A 24,262-nucleotide genomic window follows, 5' to 3' on the forward strand; every position below is an offset into this window, starting at 1 on the left:
ACATAAGAGGGGTGGGGTGGATTAAATACTTAGATGATCTTATCATGATGATGTACTACAGGACACGTTCATTTGTTTTTTTTGTTGTTTTTCTAACGAAAGCAGAGATAGTTAAAATATGAACACTTCCATATATAAATGTTATTGTTTTAAATCGACTTTCAGCTGATGTAGGTTAATCAGGATTGAACATCCAGATTAAGTTAGGGATTGGAATCTCTGTGCAAGGCGCCTTCACTGGGAATCTAATCCAGAAACTCTAGTACGCTGTTGGACTGGTCCAGGAAAGGATCAAGAGCAGTATTTACTAATAACAAAGCTATCATCAATTATGTCAGTATGACGCCTTTTATTAAAATGATGATAAAAGCGGCATTCCACAATTTTTTTGTGTAAATAACAAAATGAAATAATCTGAAAATGATTAGTGTTTTCATTTTATTAAGGATTAAACGTTTGTGGATGCATATCATTTACATATTTCACCAGCAAGAATTATTAGCATCTGTAGCATATACACTTTACAGACAAATGAAGTCAAACTTTGCTACATTTTTAGAGCGTCACACACGTAACACATTATTGTTAATATTTTTCATGCATTCAGGCTGTTATCATACTCAAGTTGTTTTTTTTCCATTTGTTAACAGACATCACAAAATACTTCTTAATTCTATGAAATCAGCTCATTATGAATATTTTAATCCAATCTTATGTCTACGTTTCGCTGGAATGCCCAGAAATTTGTTGTTTTAAATGTTAAGGTAATGCACACAATTTTGTTTTATTGGCCAGGGTACTTCTATTACTAGTTAGTTCAGCATAAAGACTTTACTTTTGCAATAAATCTTTTGGAAGTACTTTTGCAATTTACATTGTAACATCGGAGAAAAAAATAAAAGGTACAAACAAAAATTTGTTTTGCTAAAGCGGGAATACCAATGGAGGCAGAGCTACACACATTCACAATATTGACCATTTGTGAAGGTGATGTGATCGGCACCATCCTTCGGACACCTTCATTTTCCAGGTTAGCCCCCAGATACCCATTTATTAGAGTCTGAGTGATCTCCAGAGCTGGGAAAATATAGACTGGAGGGTCTTTGCTACACACGTTCTGTTTTGTTTTAATGTTTCAAACTGGTTACATTTTCCGACCCATGGAATTATTATTTACCAATCGTGTTTTTCAGTGTACTTATCCATGTCGAAATATAGGACAGAGAGATTCTTCTTTGCCTATGTAAGGAAAAATATTAGCTTGTTTCTTCTTTTTTATATAATATGAAGGTTGAAGGAAACATTTAATGATTTATGACTGTTCTTCAGAGTTTATAAGCATCTCCTAATGTGCCAATTCAAATTGTTCATGTCGTTACTTCACAACAGTTATGGAATCCTTATTAATGACATTTTTATTACATTTAGAAAAGCTATTTCGTAATAAGCGGTTACTTTCACCTCGACATAATGCCAATATTGTGAAGATAAACAATTGAGGCTTACGGCTTGAAGTACTACTGTATTACAGCTCATATTTAGTGTTTATGGTTTGTCTTTGATAGTAAACATTACATTAACCAGTTGTTATTAAATATAATTATGCAATCCCGTATTCTTCGTGGTCTTGAATGATGTACTGACCACGTCTGGAGAATTCATACCCAATGACCAAGGTTGGATGGAAAGCTGACGAAGACTATGTTAATCATAGTTCGTTTACCTTCAGTCTGAACTAGAAAATATTGAATCTTATTCTTACGATAGTCACAAGCACTTAAACGTTTTTTTTTATGTCACGTTATCACCTTCATCAAACATTTGCTTGAGGTTTTATCAATGGTACAATTACAACAATAGGAATTATTTAACAAAAACATTGTCATAACTAGGGCTAGGACTTTCATGACTTAGTATATTTTTTGGGTAAGGGTGATGTGTTCCCTAAACATATAGAAACTAATTAAATTAAGGTGCTTTTTAAGGGCATATTTTGACATATTTGTCTATTTTTACGTGATAGAGCATATTTTGATGGATTTTCGGTCATATTGATGAATATGTTGCATTTTCAAGAAATATACAGTCATTTTCCAAATGGATTTGTTCTTACTCCCATTTTTAGTCGAGAGTTCTTTTGTTTTTTTTTTTGGACTCAGGCAAAATCTTTTACATTTTTATTTGAAAATTTAGAGAAAGTATTCATTGTGCATTGCAACTCAGGGCAAATAAAGTGAACTAAAAATAGTAATATGTAAAAATATCTCGGCATTTAGATATTGGTGTTTGAAACAGTCCAGTTATAAGGGCATATTTTTCAAATTATAGTGCATATTTTGTACAATTTTAGGTCATAAGAGCATATTTTATTTTGCATGTTTTGGTTTGATTTTGATTTGATTTAGTTTATTTTACTTCGCGTTTTGTGCCTCTTGGCTAATTTGCGAAGATGGGGATAAGTGATGAAATGATGAAATAGATGAATGGACATTCACAAACAACCAAGCCCGACCGGGATTCGAACCCGAGACCCTTGGCGTCGCAGCGCGATGTGCTAACCACTCGGCCACAGGGTTGGGCTGCATGTTTTGGTGATTTGTAGCTCATAAAAATCCTACCCCTATTCATAATTGTAGCATCAAACCACAAATGTCCGTTGTATGGACCGTGTGTTTGTGTGGCATAGTGGTAACGTCTTCGCCTTTTGATCAAGGGTTCCCGGGTTCGATACTCGGTGGAGGCCCATAGTGGTTCCAATCTAACTTTGAACTGTAGGTCCAGTCCCGATTAGCCTTACTGTGCATAAAGTGGACGTATCAACAACGTGTGCTTTCAAGGAAAGGGTTAAATTATTTCTTCGTGAAGTAGATGGCCTTTCCGGTCCCGTAGTGGTATTGTCGCCTTGTAATCTAGAGGTCCCGGATTCGATACTCGATGGAGGCACGTAGTGGTTCGGATCCCACATTAAACTGTAGTTTCAGTCCCGATAAGCCTATCTGTGCATAAAGTAGACTTAAAAGCAACAAATCAAACAAAGAATCGTGAAGTAGACGTTACTACTGTTTTAAACTGAAAGACTGTAGCCGATGGCATAAAATGCTACTTATCAATTTCCATTTTTCACCGCCGTGCCTAATGGTGTATTGTCTTGATAGCAGGTTTTCCTGTATATGGCTTTTCCCAGTTTCCTCCGGAAGCAGGCAATTGGTGCAGACAAAGAATGCTTCTGCGGTTAACAAGATGGTACTGGGGGATTGGATCAGGGAATAGCACCTTTCCCCGCGAGAAGTACTGTGGTACCTTCTGATACGGCTATTATATCAAGCCCCCTTCCCCCCGTCCGCACTTAAAGGAAGGAAAGAAACAGAACGCTAATAATTTTTGGTAATTTCCCCCCTCCGTCTTCATCGGCAGCGCCGTCGCTCGGAAGACCAGACGGGCAGAGGCCGTTTTCAGGTGATGAGGTCGGTAATTATAAAGGTAAATTACAGAAGACCGCGGTCCTTGCTAATTGCCCATCTGGCCGTTCCCTCACGGCCTTTCGTCGCCGATAATTATTAATCTCGGTACTGCATGTAGACTCCACGCCGCCATGGAGACGGATGTCGACAAAGAAAAGTGGTAAAGGGACAGACATCATACCTTCACAATGTGTCATGATGAGTGGTTCTCTCAAGTTGATCTGAAAGTTCTCCAAGGTGAGGTTGAAAGTGTAAGAAAATGCTGTAGAATTACTCTTGCTACAGTTATAAAAACAGGATGTCTACCATTCAAGAAAGTCATGAAATCAACGGCAAAGTCAAGAAATTGTGCGATACTCGGGTAAGGTCCCGTTTCGGAGACATGTCCCGGTCGTCCCGTCGATATTATTAAAAAATACTAGTTGTCCCGTTTTATAAACGTCTAGGAGTTAGGTTGAAACCCAAATTTTAATTTGAGAGACATTTCATGCTTTAAAAAAATGTTGATGGAATTTTTAAACTATCGTCATGGCCGTCGAGAATGTTCGAGCAGACAAATGTATTGTGGTTGTATTCTTTGTGTGTGTGCCGTTATTTGTAGGGAGCAATGGAAGCGTACTTTCAATACGAACCTGCAACAAGAATTTAAATCCTTTCATCTTGACACATACTCAAAAGACAAATCTCGAGATGTGTGTCAGACATGTGAGGATTTTTATGAAAGGTTGGTGAAGAATAAAGTTGTTCTCAAGAAGATTGGTTCTTCTGATAAATACTTCGGCCACTCCTCAACTTCAGTAGAACTAACATCAAAAGGGCCAGATGCACTATGTAAGTTTTACCGAGATTATAATAATTAATACCTTTTGACAACGGGAGATCATATTTAATTTATTGTTTATGATGTATCATTTACGTGATCCATACTTTAATAAATAGAGGAAAGTCACCAAAACCGACATACCATTTTGTGTATTACTCTTAACTCGGAGTAGGGAAGGAATTTTCCGATGTGGAATACATCAATGTGTACATGAATTCCATGCCCAATTATGAGCTGTGTAACAATGTCTATTACAACAACATTTTATTCCACAAAATAGTTTTCTCAAAAAGGTATAATTATACCATAAAAAAAATGGCTTCCTAAACCAACATACCTGTTTAAGTAAGGAATTAAATTAGAAAGCAACACAAACAAATATATGTAAATTATTAGAGAATAAAGCAATTCCTTTTATCATCATGAACAAAATGCAATTTCTTTGGACTATTTAGCCCTCAATGGCATGTCATTTACAGGAAACGCAGACGTGTAGGTCATGTTCTGCACATTGAACATGAGCCCAAAGATTGAACATGATACACATTGCATCTTCAGAATAAAGTCCTTCACCAAAATACATTCATAATCTAGGATATCTTCATCTCGCGCAACGGTTTAGGGAACCCAATTATTGACTTATGTCGGTTTAGGGAACGACGCCATCAATAATGATAACCTCAAAAATTTACAAGCACCACATCTTTACAACTGAAAGAAACACATGTTCGGAATCGTTATCCTATCTACAATGACCTGATAAAAAACTAAAACTTCAATCACCCTTCCACTATGAATAATATAGTTTTATGTACAGACAAACAAAAGTATTGAAATCACCCAAAAACAAAGATCTCTCCATACAAAAGGAAAACCGTCAGCAGCGCTCATTTCACTGGTCGCACATTATGTTGGAAGCCTAAAGAATAGATTTACCCTGTTACCGCAGTGTGTCAGGACTTCTCGGCTGTGAAATAGTGGTGTGTCGGTTTAGGAGCCCTATGTCAGTTTTGGTGACTTTCCGCTAATATTAATAACAATACGTTAATAAAAGCAATTATACAATTAACAATTATAATAACAATAATCGATTTTACACGGGGGAGTGGGGGGGGGTAAACTGACCTCGAGATGTCCCGTATTCGGGTCAAAATATTATGGTCACCCTACACCAGGGGCTGTAACCCTCTTCAAGCCTTCCCCGCTAAATGCAGGCCTGCTGTAACTACACACAGAAAACTTAATTCAATCTATTTGGTGCACCAGAAAAGCATCGATGCACTAAAGTGTTCGTTTTTGACCTTTACCAAGAATCAGGTTTACAAGTTCATGCATGTCTTTGTATCGTTTGTAACGGTAACGCCAAAGTACATCATACCATGCGAGTATTTTTTTCTTCGCCGAACTGTGCTTTAGCGTTTCTGATGCGCATTCTTGCATCTTTCTCCATGATGCACTGATCTACAGCCTTTTCCCTTCTTTTTTTTCAACTTTTCTGTATAGAGGCAAAGTAGGTTGCCAAAGTGCAATTGTATTTTATTGCGGCTTCCCTCAACGTTGAGTAGTAGTTCTCTCTCGTTCAAGCATGTCTACCTGCACAGTACAATAATCTGGTAGAAGAAACCCCACATGCTATTCTCGTGTAACGTATTTACAAGTTCTTGTGAAGAATGTTGTGTAATTGCCATTTACCACAGAGATAGCACAAATATACGAGGGTAAGTAAAAAAAAACTATCCGCACTTTCGCCATAACTTTCTTAAGGTTGGCCACACTGCCTTCAGCGCTCGTGTGCTAAAAGGGGTTATTTTTGTGGTCATGTTGCCGAGGTTTGATCTCAATTGCTCCATTTTTCTTTCTTTTGTCATCGGCCACTTAAACACATGAGTACGATCTTTTAGCACACGAGCGCTTAAGGCAATCTTGCGGGCAACTTGAAGAAAGTTGTGGCGATAATTTTTGACTTACCCTCGTATAAGCAACAATTGAACACTGTCAACATTTTGATGTAGCTTTTATACGTAAACAAATTTCTAATGAAGAATGAGTGTTTGTGCATACAGCTCGCTTAAGGTTTTTTCAGATACAAGTAGTTGTATTTGTACTACAACCAGCACAGGAAAGGAAGAGCCCCCCTCAAGCAGATTTGTTCACACTTAAAACTAGCTCAACATGCCTACATGAGCTTTTTGCTCAAGTGTAGAACCCTGCATAATCCAAGATTTTTGTAAAAATGCCCTCGGGAATTTTTTGTGAAAGGAAGAGCCCCCTCAGATTGATTTGTCTACACTTACAAAAGGCACTTCTGTGAGATTGTTGTCCATAATCCTGTCAAAAATATGCCCCTCCTCATATTTTTTTTGACCACACCTGAAACTACGCCAAACGTATTAACACCTACCCACACCCACCCACACCCACCCACACCCACCCACATACACACCCACACCCACCCACACCCACACATATTTACTTCCGGTCTACTTCCGGTCCACTTCCGGTTTACTTCCGGTCCACTTCCGGTTCACTTCCGGTTTGCCTACTTCCGGTCCACTTGTGGCCAAGTTGTGGCCTATTTCTGCTTTTTTTTTTTATCCAGCATAGAGTTTTGATTTGAATCCCAAGAAATTGTATATAAATACCAAAGCCAAAAATATTAAGTGTATACACACATACACACATACACACACACACACAAAGCACAGTGCCGAACCCAGCTGATATTTTTATCCAGCATAGAGTTTTGATTTGAACCCCAAGAAATTGTATATAAATACCAAAGCCAAAAATATTGCAATCAATGCAATAAGAATATATCCATCCCCAATTGGGATAAGCATAATTGTAATCCAGATAAAAGCAGAATAGTCACAAAAATATGCCCCAAATGCCATAGAGAATATAGCATGAAATACTTCACATATGAACATATAGATACTTCTTCTGCACAGTCATCAACATTTCCAAACAAAATTGATTGGAAATATTTGTGTGATTGCCCTGTATAACTTAGATTGCAAGGCCAAATTTTGTAATTTTGTAGACCAGGAACTTGACCCTGTGCACCAGAAACAGGCTCTCCACAAATTATGTGAACATCATGGAGCACACAATATATTTTACAATTTTGAGAATCTCAATTTAAATTCAGGAACAAGAGATTTGGATTTGATGTATCTGGAAATATCTTTGCATCTTGAATCAACCTGCAAACAATATTACATGTTAGGCTGGGCTATTTCAACAGCAGTAAATATTTACCAAATGTTTCAATGTTAAAAAAACAATCAGAATAATATCTTCCAGGAAATATAGATACCTGAACATGCAAACATATTTTGAAAGAAGAAACATTGCAAGATATATAAAATCAGATCACCTGTTGGATTGTTTTAGGAAAAAATTTGAAAATTTATCAGAGTATGATTTTTTTAAAGTGCAAAATGAAACAGAAGCAAGATGGGTACTTGACAGTGATGTTGGGTTTGGGTATGTGAGCATAGAATTGGGTTCTGAATATGATGATTTTGAATCCAATACATACTGGCATAGAATTGATGCATACCTGTTGCATTGTTGTTGGGGAAAATATGTTGCTTTTTTTACAAAAAGTACTTCAAGTTTAGAAAAATTTAGGTTTTACAAATTTTTTCATGATCATAGAATTTATACAAACAGCAGGTGGCCTGTTGATGACATATCATGGGACACAACAATTTCCATACTTGATGAGGCAGGAAAATTGGATGTAAATTCTGGTTTATATTTTAATGAGTTGATTATGTACCTGCTTAAAAACAATATCAATTCTGGCTTATTCAATACAAGATGGACTTAAATAATTCGAGTTTTTACACAAAATATTTTTTTTGTAGATGGAACCTCCACCAGATTATAAGTTAAGTCCATGGATTCTGTCACACCTATTCTAATACAATTAATATCACAAGTACTATTACAAGGCACGCACCGCATAAAATCATAATTCCAAGCGATGGCATGGAGTAATCATTTTTCCACGATTCCATATCAAACATACTGCAATTGGAGCTTCAACAATTCGGGACTGTGCAATATATTGTCTACAAATGTAGGAAAAATAATATTGTACGGGTTGCAAACAAAACTCCCAAAGCTTATGTATTTCAGGTTTCTTAAATTTGAAACAGAATCCAAACTGTCTGGAAGTTCATAAAAGTGAAGCCATTCTACAAGCTGGTCTATCTCAGCTTCTGCATGATATATTTGAGCAAGAGGTGATGTGTTGATAATATTTGTTGGTATAGAGGTTTGTTCTGAATCTTATCAATTATGAACAGCTCTGCTGCATGTTGTGATGATGAATATCTAGTCCCTAAACCTAACAGAGCTGTGCAGTGATGTTGTTATTGGGAACAGGATTCAAATCCTACACAGATTTATGGATAGGAGTGATTGTCATGAAATTATATCTAGATACTCAATATCCCTGTGCAATAATGCTGTTATTGGGAACAGGATTCAAATCCTATAAAGATTCTTGCTGAGCTTAATAGGTGATTGTCATGGAAGATACTCAATATTTCTGCTGTTATTTGGTACAAAATTCAATTACACAGACACAGATATAATATCTAGATAAATACAGAACTGTGGTTTCTATAAATCTATACTCAATATCCCTATACCTGACAGCTGTGCGGTGATGCTGTTATTGGGAACAAGATTCAAATCCCACACAGAAACAGATTTTTGCTGAGCTTAGAACTATTATGGATAGGTGATTGCCATGAAATAATATCCCTATACCTGACAGAGCTGTGCAGTGATGCTGTTATTGGAACAGGATTCAAATATACAGATCCTTGCTAAACTTAGAACTATGCCATGAACAAAACTGTGCGGTGATATAATTATTGGGAACAAGCTTCAAAACCTCGCACAATGCTGAGCTTAGAGTGAAGATACCAGTGATATAATTATTGGGAACAGGATTCAAATTTTGGATAGGTGATTACCATGAAGATACTCAATATTTTTGTTATTACACTTACTGCTGCAATTTCTGAATTTTTGCCTCAGAAAATACAGAACAAGCTTATTCAGGCATTTGTGCTTTATATACCCAACAAGATCCGGGTGGAAATCATCTGCACTGAACAAGTGCCCATCATCTGTGGTCACAAATCTCACTGAAATTTGTATATTTTGAAAATTTGTTCATGCCTGGCTTAAAATCTTCAAGTCGATACAAATTGCCCTCATCTGTGGTGACATATTCAATATGATTCAGGGGTAGAGGTACAGAAATTCTGTTGGTGATATTATAGTGGATCCAGTTTAGACTCTGTGGCATAATTATGTCCATTCTGTACACAAAACAATTCTCATTGCAATTGTTGTACCAGTAATCATCATACATTGCAAATCCACAATGCCAATAATAATACTCTACAGAATAATGCACAAAAAATCCAACAATTCTTTTGCATGTATTGAACATGGATATTTCAAATCTTATTGGGGATTTCAGGGACAGGTAGTGAAATGCAAAATCACTTGAAAGCACCTATTGCATTTCAGTTTCATTCCCAACAGAGAACAGGTCATGCTCGGACAGATTCAAGAACCTAAGCCTGAAATCCCCAATAAGTGATTGTGATTTGATGTATTTTGAAATTGCTCTTCTGTCAAAAAATTCTGCATATTTAATAATTACACACTGGCATGAATATGCAAGGAACAGAATCATGAAAACCTATTACTCAATGCATTCCGATACAGCCTCATTGTTTATGATTGTTGCAAATTTTGATATGAAACTGTTTTTATGTGATTCAAGGCCCATCAAAGATATTACACAGTGAACAATTACAGTGTCACTTGTTTCATCCAAAACAATATTGTATATGAGATGGGGTAATTTTTTCAATTTAATATATTCCAATCTGTCAAGTTGCATGAAGCACTCAACTGCAAGAACCCTCTCGGTGTTATTTTTTGCTGTTCTGAAAAGGAGGTAGCATGAAACAATGGCATTTACAGATTCTGAATTGTATATAATTTTTGTAGAGAAACAATCAACATAGTTGATAGAGCTCATATAATTAGATTTTTCTGCTGAGGTCTTGGAATTTTTGATGAATGCATATCCTATATTCTCTATGTATTCATATGTGATGATATTATCAGGTGCTTTGTCCTGAAATTCTACAAAATATATTTTTGTTGTTCCTACAAGGGTCATAACATAAAAATCATCATAGTACCCAACCTCAGAGTATACATACCCGAGCAACTGATTGTATTTGTGGGTATTGAGCTTGAACAGATTGATCTTATTTTCAGGGGGGCTCACAATGTTGTCACAGAACCTGAGGATCCTATCACTGCTCAGGGATGTGCTTAGCTCAGGTCTGAAAATCTTGTTGACATAACATTTTGTGCTTTTATTTGAAATTTTAACAACAATTTTGAAATCTACAAGGCTTATCTCTGTGACATAATTCCCCAGGATGCTGACAAGTTGTTGATTTGTATTCAATGCATCTATGATGCTCACTTGCATAATTTGTGTGGGGACATATGGGTTCTCTTCAAAACAAACAGTTCTGTGATTAAAATTATCTGAAAAATCTCTTGCATTTGTTTCATATATACTGTAGACAAGATACTGATTGTTTATATATTTTACAATATAATCTTCAGACATCTTGCAAGTGGGGGCAACAGAATATCTATGGGTTATATTTATATCTAGGCTTTCACTATTCTGTACAGTCAATATGTTGGGAACAAAAAATTCATTCTATACCTTCAATCCTGTTTCTGCTCTATTTCTGCACTCCCTGCTATCCCTGCTGTGTCTTTTGTTTCTGCTGTGTCTGAAAATATTTTTAATTTAAATAATTGTTTCCCACAATTGCATCTTCTGCTAAGATTATTTCCACCTAGAATTTTTGCAATACAATCAGAATCACAATCTTTGAATTTTTGTCTTATAAAATACATTATAATCTCATTCAGGTATATATGTTTAGAGTACCACACACAATCAGGATCAAAATCATCCCCACTATACAAATGGCCAGCATCTGTTGTGACAAATTCAATATCATTATAAATTGTAGATATTCTAAATTTGTAATGCATCCAATTCAAGCTTGGATATGAATCAATCCTCATCCTATGCTCTGAAAACAAATTGTAGCAATTTCCCCACCAGTGATTCCTAAACACTTTGAGCATGAAATAATACCCGTAATCATCTGTGTAAAAATTCACAAAATATTCAGCAATTCTGCCTTAATTATTGTATACAATTTTTTCAAACTTGCTTATATATTTAAGACATAGGTAGTGAAAAAGCAATTCATTGTTAAGCATTTATTGCATCTCTGTTTCATTGCAAACTGCAAACAGGTCATACTCAGAGAATCCAGATAATCTGATTGATATTTTCCACTATTGTTCATATATAAACGTTTCAACGTATGTTCAACGTATGTTCAACGTATGTTCAACATGTTGAACATATGTTGAACAAACGTTGAAACGTTTATATATGAACAATAGTGGAAAATATCAATCAGATTATCTGGATTCTCTGAGTATGACCTGTTTGCAGTTTGCAATGAAACAGAGATGCAATAAATGCTTAACAATGAATTGCTTTTTCACTACCTATGTCTTAAATATATAAGCAAGTTTGAAAAAATTGTATACAATAATTAAGGCAGAATTGCTGGATATTTTGTGAATTTTTACACAGATGATTACGGGTATTATTTCATGCTCAAAGTGTTTAGGAATCACTGGTGGGGAAATTGCTACAATTTGTTTTCAGAGCATAGGATGAGGATTGATTCATATCCAAGCTTGAATTGGATGCATTACAAATTTAGAATATCTACAATTTATAATGATATTGAATTTGTCACAACAGATGCTGGCCATTTGTATAGTGGGGATGATTTTGATCCTGATTGTGTGTGGTACTCTAAACATATATACCTGAATGAGATTATAATGTATTTTATAAGACAAAAATTCAAAGATTGTGATTCTGATTGTATTGCAAAAATTCTAGGTGGAAATAATCTTAGCAGAAGATGCAATTGTGGGAAACAATTATTTAAATTAAAAATATTTTCAGACACAGCAGAAACAAAAGACACAGCAGGGATAGCAGGGAGTGCAGAAATAGAGCAGAAACAGGATTGAAGGTATAGAATGAATTTTTTGTTCCCAACATATTGACTGTACAGAATAGTGAAAGCCTAGATATAAATATAACCCATAGATATTCTGTTGCCCCCACTTGCAAGATGTCTGAAGATTATATTGTAAAATATATAAACAATCAGTATCTTGTCTACAGTATATATGAAACAAATGCAAGAGATTTTTCAGATAATTTTAATCACAGAACTGTTTGTTTTGAAGAGAACCCATATGTCCCCACACAAATTATGCAAGTGAGCATCATAGATGCATTGAATACAAATCAACAACTTGTCAGCATCCTGGGGAATTATGTCACAGAGATAAGCCTTGTAGATTTCAAAATTGTTGTTAAAATTTCAAATAAAAGCACAAAATGTTATGTCAACAAGATTTTCAGACCTGAGCTAAGCACATCCCTGAGCAGTGATAGGATCCTCAGGTTCTGTGACAACATTGTGAGCCCCCCTGAAAATAAGATCAATCTGTTCAAGCTCAATACCCACAAATACAATCAGTTGCTCGGGTATGTATACTCTGAGGTTGGGTACTATGATGATTTTTATGTTATGACCCTTGTAGGAACAACAAAAATATATTTTGTAGAATTTCAGGACAAAGCACCTGATAATATCATCACATATGAATACATAGAGAATATAGGATATGCATTCATCAAAAATTCCAAGACCTCAGCAGAAAAATCTAATTATATGAGCTCTATCAACTATGTTGATTGTTTCTCTACAAAAATTATATACAATTCAGAATCTGTAAATGCCATTGTTTCATGCTACCTCCTTTTCAGAACAGCAAAAAATAACACCGAGAGGGTTCTTGCAGTTGAGTGCTTCATGCAACTTGACAGATTGGAATATATTAAATTGAAAAAATTACCCCATCTCATATACAATATTGTTTTGGATGAAACAAGTGACACTGTAATTGTTCACTGTGTAATATCTTTGATGGGCCTTGAATCACATAAAAACAGTTTCATATCAAAATTTGCAACAATCATAAACAATGAGGCTGTATCGGAATGCATTGAGTAATAGGTTTTCATGATTCTGTTCCTTGCATATTCATGCCAGTGTGTAATTATTAAATATGCAGAATTTTTTGACAGAAGAGCAATTTCAAAATACATCAAATCACAATCACTTATTGGGGATTTCAGGCTTAGGTTCTTGAATCTGTCCGAGCATGACCTGTTCTCTGTTGGGAATGAAACTGAAATGCAATAGGTGCTTTCAAGTGATTTTGCATTTCACTACCTGTCCCTGAAATCCCCAATAAGATTTGAAATATCCATGTTCAATACATGCAAAAGAATTGTTGGATTTTTTGTGCATTATTCTGTAGAGTATTATTATTGGCATTGTGGATTTGCAATGTATGATGATTACTGGTACAACAATTGCAATGAGAATTGTTTTGTGTACAGAATGGACATAATTATGCCACAGAGTCTAAACTGGATCCACTATAATATCATCAACAGAATTTCTGTACCTCTACCCCTGAATCATATTGAATATGTCACCACAGATGAGGGCAATTTGTATCGACTTGAAGATTTTAAGCCAGGCATGAACAAATTTTCAAAATATACAAATTTCAGTGAGATTTGTGACCACAGATGATGGGCACTTGTTCAGTGCAGATGATTTCCACCCGGATCTTGTTGGGTATATAAAGCACAAATGCCTGAATAAGCTTGTTCTGTATTTTCTGAGGCAAAAATTCAGAAATTGCAGCAGTAAGTGTAATAACAAAAATATTGAGTATCTTCATGGTAATCACCTATCCAAAATTTGAATCCTGTTCCCAATAATTATATCACTGGTATCTTCACTCTAAGCTCAGCATTGTGCGAGGTTTTGAAGCTTGTTCCCAATAATTATATCACCGCACAGTTTTGTTCATGGCATAGTTCTAAGTTTAGCAAGGATTTGTATATTTGAATCCTGTTCCAATAACAGCATCACTGCACAGCTCTGTCAGGTATAGGGATATTATTTCATGGCAATCACCTATCCATAATAGTTCTAAGCTCAGCAAAAATCTGTTTCTGTGTGGGATTTGAATCTTGTTCCCAATAACAGCATCACCGCACAGCTGTCAGGTATAGGGATATTGAGTATAGATTTATAGAAACCACAGTTCTGTATTTATCTAGATATTGTATCTGTGTCTGTGTAATTGAATTTTGTACCTAATAACAGCAGAAATATTGAGTATCTTCCATGACAATCACCTATTAAGCTCAGCAAGAATCTTTATAGGATTTGAATCCTGTTCCCAATAACAGCATTATTGCACAGGGATATTGAGTATCTAGATATAATTTCATGACAATCACTCCTATCCATAAATCTGTGTAGGATTTGAATCCTGTTCCCAATAACAACATCACTGCACAGCTCTGTTAGGTTTAGGGACTAGATATTCATCATCACAACATGCAGCAGAGCTGTTCATAATTGATAAGATTCAGAACAAACCTCTATACCAACAAATATTATAAACACATCACCTCTTGCTCAAATATATCATGCAGAAGCTGAGATAGACCAGCTTGTAGAATGGCTTCACTTTTATGAACTTCCAGACAGTTTGGATTCTGTTTCAAATTTAAGAAACCTGAAATACATAAGCTTTGGGAGTTTTGTTTGCAACCCGTACAATATTATTTTTCCTACATTTGTAGACAATATATTGCACAGTCCCGAATTGTTGAAGCTCCAATTGCAGTATGTTTGATATGGAATCGTGGAAAAATGATTACTCCATGCCATCGCTTGGAATTATGATTTTATGCGGTGCGTGCCTTGTAATAGTACTTGTGATATTAATTGTATTAGAATAGGTGTGACAGAATCCATGGACTTAACTTATAATCTGGTGGAGGTTCCATCTACAAAAAAAATATTTTGTGTAAAAACTCGAATTATTTAAGTCCATCTTGTATTGAATAAGCCAGAATTGATATTGTTTTTAAGCAGGTACATAATCAACTCATTAAAATATAAACCAGAATTTACATCCAATTTTCCTGCCTCATCAAGTATGGAAATTGTTGTGTCCCATGATATGTCATCAACAGGCCACCTGCTGTTTGTATAAATTCTATGATCATGAAAAAATTTGTAAAACCTAAATTTTTCTAAACTTGAAGTACTTTTTGTAAAAAAAGCAACATATTTTCCCCAACAACAATGCAACAGGTATGCATCAATTCTATGCCAGTATGTATTGGATTCAAAATCATCATATTCAGAACCCAATTCTATGCTCACATACCCAAACCCAACATCACTGTCAAGTACCCATCTTGCTTCTGTTTCATTTTGCACTTTAAAAAAATCATACTCTGATAAATTTTCAAATTTTTTCCTAAAACAATCCAACAGGTGATCTGATTTTATATATCTTGCAATGTTTCTTCTTTCAAAATATGTTTGCATGTTCAGGTATCTATATTTCCTGGAAGATATTATTCTGATTGTTTTTTTAACATTGAAACATTTGGTAAATATTTACTGCTGTTGAAATAGCCCAGCCTAACATGTAATATTGTTTGCAGGTTGATTCAAGATGCAAAGATATTTCCAGATACATCAAATCCAAATCTCTTGTTCCTGAATTTAAATTGAGATTCTCAAAATTGTAAAATATATTGTGTGCTCCATGATGTTCACATAATTTGTGGAGAGCCTGTTTCGGCAAACCGGAAGTGGACCGGAAGTGGACCGGAAGTGGACCGGAAGTAGACCGGAAGTGAACCGGAAGTGGACCGGAAGTAAATATGTGTGTGTGTGTGGGTGTAGGTGTGTATAGGTGGGTGTGGGTGGGTGTGGGTGTGGGTTTTATAAGCATCTTGGCTTAATTTTAAGTGTGGCCAAAAAAAATATCAAGAGGGGCATATTTTTGACAAGTTTATGGACAACAATCTCACAGAAGTGCCTTTTGTAAGTGTAGACAAATTAATCTGAGGGGGCTCTTCCTTTCCGAAAAAGCTCTTCCTTTCCGAAAAATTCTTGAGGGCATTTTTTCCAAAATCCTTGGGTTAGGCAGGGTTCCACACTTGAGCAAAAAGCTCATATGGGCATGTTGAGCTTGTTTTAAGTGTAAGCAAATCTGCTCGAGGGGGGCTCTTCCTTTCCTGTCCTGGTTATATCATAAATCCCACTACTGATACAGTAAAACCTCGTTAATCCGGATTAATGGGGGATAAGTTGACCGGTTTAACGAATGTCCGGATTAACTGAAATAACCTAAAAGAACAGTAGAAAGTGCATTACAACTCCGTTTATAGCAACAAAACACGTTTATTATGGTGTATTTAAAAGGCATAGGCCTAAATACACTATACAGTACAGTACAAAGTCTGCGGGACACAGAATTTCATCAGTGGTTGACTGTCCTTGGTTTGGGAAGTTCTCTTTTTGACTTCTAGCCTCATCTAAAACTCTGCATTCTGCTTTTTTTGCCTGTCCGGATTTAGCGAAGTCCGGCTTAACTAGGTTTTACTGTATTCATTAAGATGTAATAAAGTAATAAAATAATCCATTAGTACGGATATTCTTTATTATTATTATTATTTTTTACAGTGGTACCAGTGTGACACTACAGAGATGGATGAACGCATCCAGAGTAGATTTCTGGAGCTGAATATAGACTCTGAGACCGAACTTTTTCTGGACCAGAGCATGGAGAAGTCAGACTGGATATTTACTCAAGTATGGCACTCTGTCGTGAAGTCTGTTCTAAGTTGGTTCCTAACTCAAACATCAATTAATGGGTAAGTAGAATGCCTTTTAACACCTTGCATTTTTAACCCCTTTTCAAGGGACTTTCTACACCCTTTTTTTAACTTCGAGGTAAGGGTTTGAGATAAAGGTTGTTTCCCAGCATACACTGAAACCGTCTAGTTGTGTTCAACCAAGTTGACGCCGTACAGTGTTTATGTTCAGAAGTTTCAACAGATACCCTTAGCTGTTCAACCAAGTTGATGCCGTACAGTGTTCACGTTCAGAAGTTTCAACAGATACCCTTAGCTGTTCAACCAAGTTGACGCCGTACAGTGTTCACGTTCAGACGTTTCAACAGATACCCTTAGTTGTTCAACCAAGTTGACGCCGTACAGTGTTCACGTTCAGAAGTTTCAACAGATACCCTTAGTTGTTCAACCAAGTTGACGCCGTACAGTGTTCACGTTCAGAAGTTTCAACAGATACCCTTAGCTGTTCAACCAAGTTGACGCCGTACAGTGTTCTCGTTCAGAAGTTTCAACAGATACCCTTAGCTGTTCAACCAAGTTGACGCCGTACAGTGTTCACGTTCAGAAGTTTCAACTTAGTTGTTCAACCAAGTTGACACCGTATAGTGTTCACGTTCAGAAGTTTCAACAGATACCCTTAGCTGTTCAACCAAGTTGACGCCGTACAGTGTTCTCGTTCAGAAGTTTCAACAGATACCCTTAGCTGTTCAACCAAGTTGACGCCGTACAGTGTTCACGTTCAGAAGTTTCAACTTAGCTGTTCAACCAAGTTGACGCCGTACAGTGTTCACGTTCAGAAGTTTCAACTTAGCTGTTCAACCAAGTTGACGCCGTACAGTGTTCACGTTCAGAAGTTTCAACATATACCCTTAGCTGTTCAACCAAGTTGACGCCGTACAGTGTTCTCGTTCAGAAGTTTCAACAGATACCCTTAGCTGTTCAACCAAGTTGATGCCGTACAGTGTTCACGTTCAGAAGTTTCAACAGATACCCGTCTGCTGCTTTAAAAATTCATTTGATTGTTATGCATGCTCCACGTGATCACACACTGTACACCGCTCCATAGCGTGGTGCAAACACCAAATCATGGAAGTAGAGGAGTCAGTGTTGCACTATGTAACCAACTAGATGCTTGAGTGCAGAGAGTCAAAAAGTGTAGCAAATTAGGTTAGGTGGTAACTAAGGCATACTCTTGCTTACGATTACTTAGTCTCGGAAAGCATCGGATTCCAAGAAATGCTTTCCAAAATAGAGAGTAGACTTGAGCTAGATTCAGCTCTTGGTTATTTTTCTACAGGGTGTTCATAAAGTCCCGTACCATTACAAAAACATAACTCGGAAACTACATACAATAGAACAATAACGCCATGTTAGAGAGTGAGTATTTTCAAGATACAGGGTGTACACAAAAGAATGTCGGAGTATTAAATTTGTGTAATATCTCTTGTCTGAGGTACATACGTAATAATAAACCATATATGGGATGGAAGAGTAAATGTACAAGTTTATACAACACCTATTACACGCACTCCACACACACTACAAGTGCTCAATGTGGGCGCTTTTCATTACGCGGCACATATCCAACCGATAGTCAAGTTCTTCCCACATTCTGGTCATCGTCTCCGGTGTATTGGGTGCAACAGCCTGTACAATCCTGCGTCTCAAGCCCGGATGGGACATTACTTTCAGATTCATGGCGGAAAGCCTTCTGAACTGCAATGACTAAATTGCATTTCGCAATTGAACACTGGCGCTGTCACGCGGCGTAGTGAGAAAAGAGATTTTCGGTACTACCAGAGAAAATTTCCACAGTTGGCGTTGGGTTACATAGCCATAGAACTACTTGTAACTCCCATATATACCCTGTATAGGTGTGTGTTTTCAGTGGGATCCATGAGTATTACCGTGCAAATTGTCCACCATCGCCATGTTCGTGCACTTTATTTGACCCAGTAAGAGATTCAGGAATTAATAGAACACTCAAAACAAGCTGTTGACATCTGCACCAGCGTACATAAAAACCCATCGCTTAAAAACATACAGGATGTAAGAAGAAAATTAATGAAAATAGTCATGGACAATTTGCACGGTAATACTAATGGATCCCACTGTTCAGTGGGAAATGCAAATCAACATAACCTCCATAGAGGATTAGACGGACTCTATATGCAGGCGCCAGAACCTCGTGAGCCTGCAGTTTCTGGGAATTCCTTCTTGGAGGAGAGGTTCACGAAATGGCTACCCCTTACACCTCACTTCCCAGTGACAAAGATGTACGTCCATGCCAACCTTTGATACCCATGAAGTATGGTCTTCGCTCCTCAAGAGAACCAAAGAACGGAGCATGGAAGATGACTTGATAAAATCTGCAGATCTCCGTGCACGGCGTTCATATAACCTCGTTAACCGGTCACCTTGTCTGTGCGCAGTGTCGTGTGTGAGGAATATCGCGGAATCCCAATGATGAAGCGGCGATGTTTGTGTGGGGGGGAGGAGATGCGTAGATAATGGTCCAAGTCACCGCCGTTACACCTGTGCTCCGAACCCCCCTGCAGCTTCCCGTCCACTTTGTTACATCCAAGAGCCGCTCCACGGAGGGACAATGGAGGCATCGTCTTCACGGATGCCTCTCGTTATTACGCTTCACGTGCACTCCTTCTTTCTTCGTTATTTGTTGGGTTTTAATAAAAGAAAAATGAGCCCGTTGCTTTTATTCCTCGGCTGTTTGAAGAAAGGAGGCCTTGTATAATACGGGCCCAGAAGAAAGGAGATCTGGTGAAAGGAACAGGCTAATTGCAGTATACATGAGAATAAAAAGAAACTAAACAATGTTAATGGGAGCCCCAGGTATGTTATCAGAAGTCATCCCGTACTCTGTAGAGAAGAGTCAGCAGTGCGTGTCCTTATAGATACCAAGTCTTGCGGAATTAATTGCAAATTATTAATAATTAATTTCGAATATACTTGTAGCTTCGTTGCACTTTATTTAATGTTTTATATTATAGAAGGCGTGTACAGTCACGAACATTTTTGGGTTGTAATAACCCCATGGACTTTCAATGGGATCACTACAACCCAGAACTATCTGTGGCTGTACAGTGATTTATTCACACACACCCAACACCTCCCCAAAATTTCCTCAACAATCCTCCCCAAGCGTTTTCGCAAAGGCCCAATTTGTGGTCATTTTGGCTCAATTTGTTTCCTTACACCCCATAAATGCGAGCGAACTCTCCCCATAACGTTTTTCGTTCGTCTGTTTTCATCAGTCAACATTCGTTCCCATCGTCGCGATTAACCAAACGCAGAAAGGCACCTACATTACAAAATACAAATAATATCATTATTTCTATCTCACTTTCAATTTTTATTAATTAGTTTTATTAAACTATTCAAAAACATTAAACTATGCAGGCGCTCCCATGTACACCCAACGGTGAAAGAAATAGACGAATTGTCCACCACCATTTTCATTCGGTCTGTATTACACAATGTGATGACAATGAATTGAAATAATGACGTCAATTAGCAGAGAACAATGCTCTTTGCCGTTGACTGTACAATGTTATAACTTTTAGACCAAGCTATATCTATAATATTTTTGATATCTTATTTTTTTCATTCCGTGGCCCTTTTCAAATCAATTTTTCCGTGAGGAGTCCTCTTTGCATTTGTAGTCCCTCAAGCCGCCTCCTAAATCCAAATGTTTAGAATAAGCGATTGTATTCGGTTAACCCCTGTAACATTAAATTTTAATACTACAAAAATAAATCCCATGCTATATCTTTACCAAGAACTAGAAGTACGTATGTTGGTTTTGTAAATCATAGGTACTGTTGACGCACGACAGTTGATCGCAACCAGCTTTAAGCTTACCAGCCCAGATATATAGAAAAGGAAACTTTGAAATGGAAAGAAGCTATGTATAATTCAGTATTATAAACAAACGGGCGGTTGTTTGGAATAATTGGTATGCATGTAATGGCCAAAGGAACATTCGAGCAGTTGTAGTGTCTTTAGTTGTGGAACAGAATTGAACAAATAAAAATTTTCCCGTGGCGTTAATAGCTGCTTTCGACACTCTTGTCATTAAACTGTTCGCTAAAACCCGTTTGCGCCTAGCCTTGAAGCAACATCATTCATTAGGTAGATTATGCAAAAATATGGAAATACCTTATAGATAGATCTAATGTGAAAATTCAAGGCCATCTTGTCGATTAGAAGAAAGCTGATGGTCTCTCAATTGCTAGAATTTTTTTTCAATTGAAGGTTACTCTAGCGCCAAATAGAAAAATGTCATTGCCACAAGTATAATATCTTAATGGAATTGCAGTTATTTTTTGATACGACGCAGTATCTTCGTTTGTTATAGTTTCAACATATTTGCCTTAACATTGAGTATGACAAGCACGAAATTTCTGCATTATTTGCATGTTTTCTATACGCAAACATAGTACGTGGCATTACATTGTCACGGGTGGCACACGCGGACTACAGTTTTGATATTAAAGTAACTATTCTACTGATAGTTAAGCAACATTTTTCTTACAGTTTCTGTGCAGTGAAACTTAACAGTGTTTATTAAACGTAACTACCCTTAAAACACTTTCCCAGATTTGTAGCTGTAAGTGAACAATTTTGTGTCACGGGTGGGAAACAATACAAGACACAAGTAAATCAAAAAGTTGAGATATACGAACAATATGTAATATACCTTCTGCCTTCTAACTTAATTATGTATAATACTTGAATTTTTATCCAAATGACAAGTCTAGATTGCTCACTCACAAGATAGATTAAAGTTAGTTACACTCTTTCACATGGAATGCTCCATTTCTTTATTACTAATAATATCAAAGCACAATCACCACAAATGAAATGCACAATATCTGGTGATATTTCTTGAACGTCTCGATAATATCTTTGTATTACTGCCTAAAGCGGCTCATAGGTTTACCATGCCTCTAATAAATTGGTACTTACAGGGCAACGCTGGGAAGTTGTGGAGCGTGGTGCTGATCACATGGTCTGCCCCAAGTGTCCGAGATGTGAATGTGTAATTTTTTGTAATATAAATTTTAAAAAGAACTGAATCATTAATTTCGCATTCATTGCGGTTAACTTTTTAAAGAGCGGTAATAGGTATATTCAAAACGGTCATGCTAATTTTTTACGGTCTTTGCAACGGAAATTGACGGTGTTAAACCGTAAAATGCAAAGTTGAGCTACTAGCATTCATGACAAATACAGACTTCTAGGTTTCCATGTTATTTGAATTTTTTCTATGTAGATGCACCATGTATGTTTTAGTGTTAAAAATATTTAAGTGAATTAATATTAATCATGCCTGTATCGACAGAGAATTTGAATCTAATCGCAGAGTTTGTACATCAATTCCAAATTGCTGACCTCAAATTACTAACTGAACTCTAGATTCCCGACTATGGGGTGGTAGCTTCAACTCCAGTGCTTTTGGAGTTCCCGCAGGCCTCATGAACAATTCCTATATTTATTTGTACAACCTGCGAATCAAATAATTTCATAAAATTGCCACAGATTATAGGGGAGAATGTGTGGGGATGAAACCTCCCCATGACTCTCGCCCTACTTTCGTTTGAAAATGCTGGGGTGGTTGAATTAAACTCCCCACCCAAACAGTCGCTTTGCCAAATTTCACCTTTCGGACTTTTTAGGGAAGAGTCTTGCAAGGATAGCGGGGGAAGGGGGAGGCGATGTCTGATTTTGAGTACAACTCCCCCCCCCCCGTCTTCTGTTAACGTAGTTATTGAATGCTGGATGCATTTACCGGTAATCCGAAAACTATTTGAGGAAATTGTTGCATATACGTGTCTTCCTCAACCTATTTATGCCGGCCCCCGTGCTGCGACGCCAGGAGTTCCGGGTTCGAATCCTGGGTTGGGTTTGGACGTTTGTGATGTCTATTCATCAATTTCACCATATCATCACTCATCCCCATCTTCGCAAATTAGCCAAAAGTGTCACAAGAAGCGAAGTAAAATAAATCAAATCAACATCAACCTGTTTATTTTTGATCGGATTTTGTAAATTCACTCCTGCTTTATACGAGGGAGAGTCAAATTAAAATCTCAATTTCTTTTAGCATAGGCCCATTGCTGATCCACATATATTTCCAAATATGAGTTAGTGCCTGTATACATCAAGAAGAAGAATATTTGGAATCTATGTAGTCACTTAGTGCCTGTATACCTCAAGAAGAAGAATCTTTGGAATCTATGTAGTCACTTATGAGCCACCGCGAAGGTCTTTCCACCCATTTGCGTGCGGACTGACACCACTGCCGAACTTCCTCCTCCATTTCTAAACTTGCTGGCGTGGTACATATGCATGGAGACATTGAATTTTCATTTGCCGTAGAGTGTCTATAAGTTTTATGCTTCCAGAGGGCAAGAGACCACTACTCTTCGCTAGTGCATGTGTACGCAGAAGGCGCCATCTTTAAAATGACGAAAATGGTGTTGTTTAGTGTTGCAGCCTTGATGTTTTGTAAATAACAGTTGATACATCATGTAAGTTTGGGCTGTTTACAATCTGTCCTGTAATTATTGTCGGACTTTTAAGATTTGGCGTATATTTTTAAAAATCCAACATAAAAATGTGCATGAAAACCGTGAAAACTATCAATTCACTTGTTATTCTACTCGTTATCTTGAAGACCTCTATCTTCACTTTAGCACTGATTCTTCTCCACGGCTACCTCTCATTGGATACCTCTTACCTCCGGTTACACATGCAAGAACGAAACAATCTCCCTGGGTTCTGTTAAACACAAACAAGTACCTTAAATGCCGTGGAAAATAACGGTACATGATTATAGACACTTATTTTGATACTTCTGAGCATAATGCAGGGGTGGAAGGGGTGCTCCTTCCACGTAGTACACCCTGGACTGCAGACTAACGAGGCTCTGGCGACTGACCCCATGGCCAGTATAATTCTGTGTCGTCC

The 24,262-nt window shown here is 37.0% G+C and overlaps 1 protein-coding gene across 2 annotated transcripts in view; it reads left to right on the forward strand.

Moving 5' to 3' along the window:
- LOC146004666 (protein-L-histidine N-pros-methyltransferase) overlaps positions 1–24,262 on the forward strand; it is a 298,307-nt gene that overhangs the window by 58,968 nt on the left and 215,077 nt on the right. For both annotated transcript variants that reach the window (XM_083143578.1, XM_083143579.1), the window contains exon 2: positions 17,103–17,293. In XM_083143578.1, coding sequence (XP_082999704.1) covers positions 17,103–17,293 — 191 coding nt within the window. The remainder of the gene's footprint in view (positions 1–17,102; positions 17,294–24,262) is intronic.

This window comes from Lepisma saccharinum, chromosome 22 (genome assembly GCF_977018435.1).
Source record: "Lepisma saccharinum chromosome 22, izLepSacc3.1, whole genome shotgun sequence".
Taxonomy (NCBI): Eukaryota; Metazoa; Arthropoda; class Insecta; order Zygentoma; family Lepismatidae; genus Lepisma; species Lepisma saccharinum.